The 10,526-nt window shown below is 30.7% G+C and overlaps 1 protein-coding gene across 1 annotated transcript; it reads left to right on the top strand.

Annotated features, from left to right (window-relative positions):
• Window positions 1-6,469: 6,469 nt before the first annotated feature.
• LOC139876872 (small ribosomal subunit protein eS24z-like) lies at window positions 6,470-8,824 on the top strand. The gene is made up of 6 exons (XM_071864270.1): window positions 6,470-6,548; window positions 6,802-6,884; window positions 6,995-7,036; window positions 7,928-8,098; window positions 8,327-8,413; window positions 8,624-8,824. The coding sequence occupies exons 2-6, from the start codon at window positions 6,810-6,812 to the stop codon at window positions 8,657-8,659; spliced, it is 411 nt and encodes a 136-aa protein (XP_071720371.1). The 5' UTR covers window positions 6,470-6,548; window positions 6,802-6,809; the 3' UTR covers window positions 8,660-8,824.
• The last annotated feature ends 1,702 nt before the right edge of the window (window positions 8,825-10,526 follow it).

Raw genomic sequence — 10,526 nt, 5'->3', positions numbered from 1 at the left:
TTTTAAAATCGTAACCATTGCAAGTCGAGTTTTTTGTTCAATTGAATATATGTCTGTGTATGCCGAATCAATAAAATGTATACACAATTTCCTTTTCAATTTTTTAAAAAATGGTTTACAATAGGATTGAGATCGTTATCGTACCTTGAATAATCTGCACTGCGACGAGAGCTGCGACTGCGATGGTTGGTGATAGGTTCCGGTGAGTAATTGCGGTGGCGGCGACGGTCGACGGGGACTTCGACAACGGACGCGGGGTATCCCATTGGAAAGGTTAGTGGATGGAAGACTCAAAATGGCGGAACTAAATATTGGCGAATGGAATTAATTTTGATTTAAGCCCAAGTTCTTTGTGAAAATATCATTCTATTTTGTAAAAACGATAAACTTTATAACCATTTAGAACCCGTTCATAAAAAAAATGATAACTACATTAGAGTTGCACATTTGACTTAGACTCACAATTAATCTAAACTCTAATTTTCATATATAACTATGGGACTAAAACTTACATCAAGTTCATACACACTCCCCTTAAAACAACGCATTTGGCTCCCATCGTCGTTGCCTCACGATTGTCTCTATGATCGAAACTCACCATCAACACTGAGGTTTTACCTACGGATCTCGTATGGTTTTCTTCCTTTCACCATCGATAGATTCCGACTATCGACCGGTAGGCAATTTGTTGACCACCCTACCAGGAACATCATCTCGATCACGGGTTATCACGGTAATCAGACCAGAGGTTAACGATGTTGACGCCTAAAAACCCCTGCTCATATCGTTGATCATGGATATATTTTCCCTCGGAAATTATATGCATGGACAGATGAAGAGCTAATAAACGTACAAACTTCAAAGAACATACGAGCTCTACTAATACCATAAGTTAACAAAAGCTCACAACAACCATCGAAGGCCAATAGAAAAGGTAAAACTAAAAGAAACAACCGATCGAGAAGGTGACCAATCTAACTCTCAACGGAAGATTACAAACCATCAAGGACACGAACAACCAAAAGTGAAAGCCAAGGCCGAATTCAAAATAAAATGTATATTATGAATTCGAAAAAACTCTTCATTTTGGCTCTTTGAACCGGACGTCTTCTTCGTTGTTTCTTACCTATCTTCGTATTCTTAGAAAAACACTCTGGCATTTTATATGTATGCTTCTTACAAAAATACTCAAAAATATTTTAAATATATTTTAAATAGTTGGAGTTAGAATTAAATTTATCAATTTTCTAATAGAGATCTTTCAATAAGAATTATACGTATGCATAAAAGTAGTAGTATATTCTTTTAAAAGCGAATTTATTAAAAGTAAACCTTTTAGTAAGGTGCTAGAAAAGCATTATAAATGTTTGACAATTCAAGAATTCCAACATGAAATCAATCTACTTGTATATTTAACCTAATAATAACTAAACATAGGAATAGAATCAAACAAAGCACTTTAATAACAGTCCCAAAGTCTGTTATTATAAAAGGGTTTTTTTTTTAATCTAATACTCAAATATTTAATAGAATATATTTTCTTAGAAAGTTATCCAACATTTGATAAAACATAATAAAATGGGTTAAAGTATGAATAATTTCAAGGTTTAAAATGAAAATAGCGTATTTGATAATTTGAATGAATAATTTAATGAAATATACCGTATTACGAGTAAATTTTTACATAGTGAATAAAATTTTAGTTATTTAATAAGTGTTTCGAATGAAGTATAATTTAGGCCTTAGGGTGTGTACTAAAGAAAAATGGAGGTTAATTTGTTTAGACTAGTTATAGTGATAAGAGATTTTGTTGGTGTGTTGGTGGGAGAGGTGGGGTATTTAGCAGGGCCGTCTCAACAATTCGAAGGCTCTATGCGAAAACAAAAATGACCCTCACACAAGTTTAATTTTTAATACATATAAAAATATAATACTTAAATTTTATCAATTTATATATACTTACACTGCATTTAACTATTTAAAATAACAATATTACAACTTTAATTATCAATTTTTTATTTAACTAAATAGAATATTTTGTGATATTTATATATATATATATATATATATATATATATATATATATATATATATATATATATATATATATATATATATATAATTTTGGGCCCTTCAAATTTTTTGGGCCCTAGGCGGTTGCCTATGTTGCCTATGTCCAAAGAAGCCTCTGGTACTATTTAGCGATGACGTTACAAATGTGTTGAAAAAATAGGGAGTAGTGAGGATGAGGTGTTGAGTGACGTGTTGAGATGATGTGCCATCAAGAAGCACTTCATGGTTGTTTGCCACCGACACGCCGCACTACGGCGTGTTCGGTGTTGTGGAACGAAATCGGGCCCTTACACATGCGTTGCAATTAGTCTTAACACATATTTCTTTGTAACATCAATTATCATTCAAACGTTAATAACAAATGTATTGAATAAATCATCTAATGTTGAATCATCTCATTCCGCTATGATCAACTCTGTTTACAAGTTTTGAGTTCAATAAATTAGTTTAATTACTTTAAAATGCAATGATAGTGGCTTTGGTGTTTAGTTAAGTGCTCCCCGTTCTATTACAAATGTCCATATTACTATTTTTGAATCTTCAAATTTTATTATCCACTTTGTATTTCAACTAATTAGAATAAATTATTTATAATTCTGAAGAGATAACATTTTTAATTGACGATGTATAAAGATAATAGAATTTTATTAAATTGTGTGTAAAAAATAAGTAAATACTTATAACGGAACTAAGTATCTATAATCTATAATACTACTAAAACAACACCAGGTAGACTTATAAAGGGGAGACTCATTTTTCAACGTGAAGTTAAAAACAACTCACAAATATGTTTGTAAGTTGTAACCGATCAAAGTAACAAGTTGGAGGAGATATTCATATTTATCATCATCAATATTACTATATGAAACTTCAATTTGTTTTTATTAGGCTGAAAATTTGAAGTTGACTTCATTTGATTGAATAACCTCTTGATCAGTTGTAATTACTTGAAATCACTTATTTGCTTGAAATCAAAGGGACCAATGAGAGCGCGACAATCACATGTGGTTGAAAAAAAAAAATCAGGAAAAAAAAATTTGATTTTTTTTTTCAATTTTCTTTTTTACAATTACATGTGACTGTATTTACAATCACATGTAATTGGGTATGTACATTCACATGTGATTGGATTTAACAGGCAAAATCACATATGATTGAGTTTACAATCACATGTGATTGTAAAGCACAATCACATTTGATTAGGTTCAAAATCTTCTCAAAGTTCATAATTCTTCAAATTTTGAGTCTTCAAATTGATGATTCACACATAAATCTGAACATACATTCGTGATCTACATCAAAAACCTAATGATCGAGCATCAATAATTCAGATTAACATGTACAGATTCATCATGATTCGATCATGTTCATCATTGAACGAAAAACGAACACATATTGATCTTTCAAGATCAATCTGAAACGAAATCGAAAAATGTAAAAGTGTAGAGATGTTCAAATTCATCTCGTGATGCTCTATGCTTAATCTCAGATCCATATTCAGCGTTTCTTTTTCATGTTCTTCACTAACATATTTGGTCTTCGAATCAATCTGGAACGAATTAGCGAAATCTAAAAATGCAGATGTGGTCTCAATCTCATCTTGAACGTGTATGCAAATCCTCATATCCTAATTCGAAGATTCGATCATGAATTTGAAGGTCAAAGTTTTGGAGAAAAAGTCAAACGAACTGACTTGGATCAAATTCGAAATTTTTGTTGTGTTTCAGGTTATGAAATCGAAGGTCGAGCATTAGGCTTGTGATTATCAACAACTTTCATGAAGGAATCAAGTATCAAAACACTGCAGATTTCGAAATCACTGTTGATGTTCATATGTTGACGAAGAACGCGAATGAATAACTCGATTGAATTCACCACATATCTATTGTTGTTATTCGATTGTAATTGATCACGAAAGTTAGGTTAGTTGTAGATCATGTTTCTAAGCTCAGATCGTAGTGAAGATCATCAGTTGAAGATTTGATAAGCAAGATGAAGAAGCCGACTTTATAAAAATCTGAGATATGTAAATGAAATATCTGAGATAAATCCAAGGGATGAGATGTGCTCCTTGGATTTCAACTTAATTAAGGATTTCAATTGAATAATCCACACCTCTTGATATTGATATGTTTACTTTACATTTTTTGGATTACAGCAAGGGAAATTGATCAAAATACACTTTTTTTAAAGGCTTCAAACAAAATACACTTTTTTTAATTTTTTTTTTTGTCTTTTTACACCATTTAGTAGACGGGAATTCTGTCTACCACCTTTATCTGTCGTCGACTACCATTTTTACAAAGTAGTCGACGATTTTTTCGTCGACTACTCAATACAGGCGGTCTACTATATAGTCTACGAAGTTAAAAGGCAGTAGACGTAACCCTGGTAGACTACCTAAAAAACATTTAAATGTTAACTTTTGTTGCTTAGGTCAATAACACACATTTATTTAATATAAATTACAAAAAAAGGAAACACATGTTTTCTTAAACCATAACAAGATTGTAACACATAATATCTCTAAGACACATATATTAGAGTTACATAAACAACTAATCTGGATAATAACTGTCCGCATCTGTCTTTTTACGATAAATTCCCATATTGTCAATACTTTCTTCATCGATGTATGTAAGATACAATACAATTCTCTGGCCCGTTACCTTGTGCATTTGTTTTATATTATTTCAATCTTTCTCACACATAAGAAGTCTTGCTTAGTTGTCTCTAACAATGTCTACCTCCAAATAAAAATTGTCATTGTGCTTCCAATCAATTTTTTCTCTAAAAAATGCAAACAACTTCTTTAGACCAAAGTCACCAACATCAACATCTTCAAATGATTTTATCGACCCACATTTGTATGATTTCCAGTCATGAGTAACAGTGCCACCGTAATAGACGTCAAATGAAACGATGCAAGGAGCCATGAAAACTAGTGATATTTGATAGAATTTGATAAATTGGAGAGAAAAAAAATAATATATGATGTGTGTGGTAGTGAGTACAAAATGGATACGTATGGACAAGATATAAATGCTGCTCCTTTTCTAGATAAGATGATATATGGATAAGATTTTTAGATATTTTAGATAAGATTTCAGATATTTTCAGATAAGATTTTGTCACTTAGTGTAGTAGAGCAAAGTTATGCTCGACCACTATTATGGACGTGTCGAGCTATGGTCTTTGGTTACGAATGCTTTTAACGAAAGTGATCCATGTGTCAATCAAACAATGGACCAGTTAATGTCCAAATGGTCCCAAATAATGCAACCATGTGGTAAATGGAATGCAATTTGTCAAAAATTAAGTCGTAGAAGTAAGAGACTTGAAAGGTCACATGAATTCAGAGGTCGAGTTGAAAGACAGTACGAGCATGAATATGATGAAATGTTTGATTATTTTTATGTTTGGGATTATGTGAAGAAGTATGCTACTTTTGAGTAGTTATTTTAATGGTTTAATTTACATTTGGTCGTTGGTTGCGATTAGTTTTGGTCGTTTGACTTTTTGTTTTGTATGTTAGAAGTGTGTTTTGTATTTCCATTGCAGTCGACCATCTAATTCATTTAAATAAAACTGTATTCGAACAATAAATAACAGAAAATACAACATTTATTACACAACAAATAACACACAAGTAACACACCATTTATTACACAATATTTGTTACACAACATTTATTACACAACAAACTGTGTTCGAATAATAAATATTGTCTCACACACCATTTATTACACAACAAATAACATAAAGCACAAACAGACAACATAAATAAGATATAAAAGATCCACGAAAATTAAACACATCTAAACAACATAGAAGAATCTAATCGTCATTCAGATTGTAAGTTGATTCAAATTGGGTCGAGCATGGAAATTTATCGTAAAAAGACAGATGCGGACGATTATTATCTAGATTAGTTGTTTATGTAACTCTAATATATGTGTCTTAGAGATATTATGTGTCACAATCTTGTTATGGTTTAAGAAAACATGTGTTTTTTTTGTGTGTGTAATTTATATTAAATAAATGTGTGTTATTGACCTAAGCAACAAAGTTAACATTTAAATGTTTTTTAGGTAGTCTATCAGGGTTACGTTTACTGCCTTATAACTTCGTCGACTATATAATAGACCACCTGTATTGAGTAGTCGACGAAAAAACTGTCGACTACTTTGTAAAAATGGTAGTCGACGACAGATAAAGGTGGTAGACAAAACTCCCGTCAGACAATTTAAAAAAAAAAAAAATTATTTTGATCAATTTCCTTACAGCAATCGATTTTGACCCAATAAGGCCCAACTTAAAATTCATACGTCCAAGCCCACATAAAATATTTCGAGAACACAACTACCCTCTTTATACAAATACCATCAGCTAGGGTTTCCATTTTTCCATCATCAGCTGTCGACGCACACACAACCGCCGCTACCGCTGCATTCGCCGGAGTTAACTATCTACAGGTTCGTTTCAGCGTTCATACAAAAGGCTTTGCTACATCTGTATATATCCTTTATTTCTTTAATTCTAATCTCAAATTACTTGAAATCAATTAAGATTGATTTATATTATCCATGCTTAAATTACTCGTGTACTAATAGGCAATAGGAATCATAAATCTGTTATCTCTCAGCTATAATTTACTGTTTTAGGTATGATTTTTTTTTATTTATATTATTGTGAATTTAATTAATTTTATTTTGTACGTGTGTGCAGGAGTGAAAATGGCGGACACTAAGGCAGTCACTATCCGTACAAGGAAGTTTATGACTAATAGACTACTTTCAAGGAAGCAATTTGTGAGTGTTATTTTGCAAAAAAAAAAAAAAATTATTATAAATAACATTGTTAATTAATTTTGTTTCTGAAAATATTTTTTTAAGCATATGCATTTTTGTTGTTGATGTAGGTCATTGATGTGCTTCATCCTGGCAGGGCAAATGTGTCTAAGGTAGGTGCATACACTTTTGTATATGTTAAATTTGGTATTGTAGATTTTAATTTATAAGGGTGAATGGCTTATTATTTGGTATACATAAAGGTTTTAATATTTGGCTAATATTTATTGTAGATTAAAGTTTGTCTTTTGAGTTTTGGCTATGTTTTTATTACTGGATAACTATAGCTAATTATGCAATTAGGGCAGGCATAGTCTCACAAATTGGATAAATTTGCATCACGATTTGAATGATATTTGTAATAGATCATTATTCATGTGTTAAGTGGTATAATAAGAAACCTTGTTGCATGAACAATTCGTTTTTTGATCATGTATCGTATTCATTATGATTTCTGATTAAATATTTGTTTGTTAGTTTGTAAAATTTAGCAAAAAATGAAATGAGTGAACAGTTAATTTTAAAATCTATAATTTACTACGAAGATTGAAATGTATTTTTTTGTTTCCGTAGTTCACTATTACTAATTCTGTCCATTAATGTTTTATATTCATTTATATCTGTGTTTGCTCATTTTTGAGTTTATGTTCTTTTCACTTTGGCAATATATTTTTCTCAGTTAAAATTGAACAAACTCAGTGATATAATTGTAGGGGAAAAAGGTTTAATGAAAAAATCGGCAAAACTGGACAATTGCTGAACAATAAAAGCGTTTTACTTTAATCGATAAATTCGTGCACACTAAGTATTGGTGTATGATGTTATTTATTGATTACTTTTAAGTATAGATGCGATTTTGCTCTAGATATTTGCACTCATATGTACAATGACATCTTGCATATACTACAATTGAAACAAATGAAAAGGAGTATTTGTTTTATGATCTATTTTATGCGTTATATTGTGTATGATATTAAAACAAAAAGATTTTTTTCTTCGTAAAGGCTGAATTGAAGGAGAAATTGGCAAAGATGTATGAGGTGAGAGACCCAAACGCTATCTTCGTTTTCAAGTTCAGGACACATTTCGGTGGTGGAAAGTCAACTGGTTTTGGATTAATTTACGATTCAGTTGAGAATGCAAAGAAATTTGAGCCCAAATACAGACTAGTCAGGGTAAGTTTTCTAACCTGAATCTCTTATATGTTATTTACTTATGCTATTTGTTTTAATGCTATTAATTTACTTATGCTATTTGTTTTAAAGATTATGGTATTTGTTTTAAAGATTTAATGGAATTATAATACTCATTTCTTATGATATATCATATGCTCGAGTTACTTATGGTATTTTGTTTTAAAGATTTAATGGAATTATAATACTCATTTTTTAATGTTTATGCAGAATGGTTTGGATACCAAGGTTGAAAAATCGAGGAAGCAATTGAAAGAAAGGAAGAACAGAGCCAAGAAGATTCGAGGTGTCAAAAAGGTAAACATTTAACTACTGCCTATATATCATCTTTTGATGACTCAGATCAAACCTGACCCACATCAACTCCTTGATAAGTAAATGGGTCAAATATGCCCATGCCCATTACCAATTTTTGTACACAATCATTGAAGAAGGGATTGTTTTTCTCACCTATTAAATTTGACTATGTTTTAAATTTTATGTTAACAATTCAATTTTGTTATGCAGACAAAGGCTGGGGATGCTGCCAAGAAGAAGAAGTGAGAGTCTTGAAAGATTTTGTTATGGTTATTTTCGAGTCGTATTTAGACATTTGAAACTTATATTTCTTGAATTGAGATTGAATGTAGGTCTTTGAATTCTCTTATGTTTTAAAATATGGATTATGATATTTGCAGTCTTAATTTTATGACTTGTGATGGTTTAAAATGCTCCTGGTTATATTTTTACATAATTTCCTACAAAGGTGACACAGTTTAGTTTGGTTTGAAAGTTGTTAACATCTTTTGTATATAAGACTGATGTTAACCAGGCATCACCGAGACAATCTGAAGCCCACTTAGTAGACCAAAACTAACACCCTTAATGTTTTTAACGGGGCGTTACCCGAATACTTTGTGATGAAAAGAAGTGGCAGTCAACTACTTAACCGGAAGAAAAAAAACGTTACTTTTTTTTATACCCAACCATAAACTGACTTCTAATCATATTTCAAGACATCATCCAATTGTTAAAAAATACTGTTTAATTATAGGATTAATCAAAGAATTATTATAAAAAAAACTTACATTTATGATTAAAAAATGAATAAAAATGATTTGCAGCCTGAGCCAACTGTCTATTATCTAAATCATACTATTACTAATTTACTAAATTACTTTTATATAGTTCCTGAGCCAACTGTCTATTATCTAAATCATACTATTACTAATTTACTAAATTACTTTTATATAGTTAAGTACAATTTTTTTATGTAAGTCTTAGGTTACTCCCATTGTTGCCGTCCAAGAAGCCGCCCAGGCCGCCGCCCACCTGGGCGCCAATGGCAGTAGGCCGCCCAGCTCCTCGCGCACCTCATCGTGCTAGTTTTCATGTTTTTTAATCAGAATTGTGGACGATGAAATTAGCCGTTGGTGAATGCAACGGTCAATTTTTGTGGCCGTTGCAAAATTATTATTATTATTATTATTATTATTATTTTTTTTTTACACTCTATATATACACACATATTTCATTTTATACATCTCAAACACATACATTTCATATACATTTCATACTCAATATCAAATATTATCTCAAATTATCAATCATTTTCTAAATTAAAATGAATCCAAACAACCCAAATTTCGATTCCGATATAAATTTGGTATTAACGATGACGAAGGCGAAGGCGAAGGCGAATAATTATTAAATTTTTATGTAATTTTTTTTAAACTCTATGTTTTAGTTTTAATTATTTGTAATGTTTTTAATTTTTAATAAAAGTTTAGTTCTATTTAAATAAGTATTTAATTTTCGTAAATAATTAAAATTAAGGGAAGGAAGGAGTGTCATGGTTGGGACTTGGGAGTGTTTATTCCTGAGAAAGAAGTGCTGATGTGGCACCCAGGACTAAGGATGGAGAAGTTCCTCTATTGGGAGCACTCTTATAGAGAAACTTTTCTTTTACTTATAGTGTTATAAGCAAGGTTGCAAAATTCGCTATTTGGAGATTAAAAGGTCGAGACTTTAGAAGGATTACTCGGTAATTCGAGGATTAATCGGGGATTAATCGGATTGTACTTTATACATTTAAATATTAATTTTTGAAAATTATATGTGAATATAAAAATAAATTTTAACATAATTGTCTAAAATTATTTATTTTGCTCAAAAACTATAAATTCTAGTTTAAATTCATGTTAAAATGTTAACCATTTCTTATTTTGACCGACTTTAATTACTAAATTCGATATTGACCTATAAATTGACGTTGACCGTTTAATTAAACGGATTTTTGGAAATCGGAACGGATTGTTCTTAACAATGATTAATTAAGGATTAATCGGCGAATAATCGAGTTTTTTACACTACTGGTTATGGTTATAAGTATATAAATTAATAAATTAATTAATCACAACTCATAATTGTA

This window comes from Rutidosis leptorrhynchoides, chromosome 11 (genome assembly GCF_046630445.1).
Source record: "Rutidosis leptorrhynchoides isolate AG116_Rl617_1_P2 chromosome 11, CSIRO_AGI_Rlap_v1, whole genome shotgun sequence".
In the NCBI taxonomy this organism is placed as follows: domain Eukaryota; kingdom Viridiplantae; phylum Streptophyta; class Magnoliopsida; order Asterales; family Asteraceae; genus Rutidosis; species Rutidosis leptorrhynchoides.
This window is presented reverse-complemented; position numbering and strand designations above follow the sequence as displayed.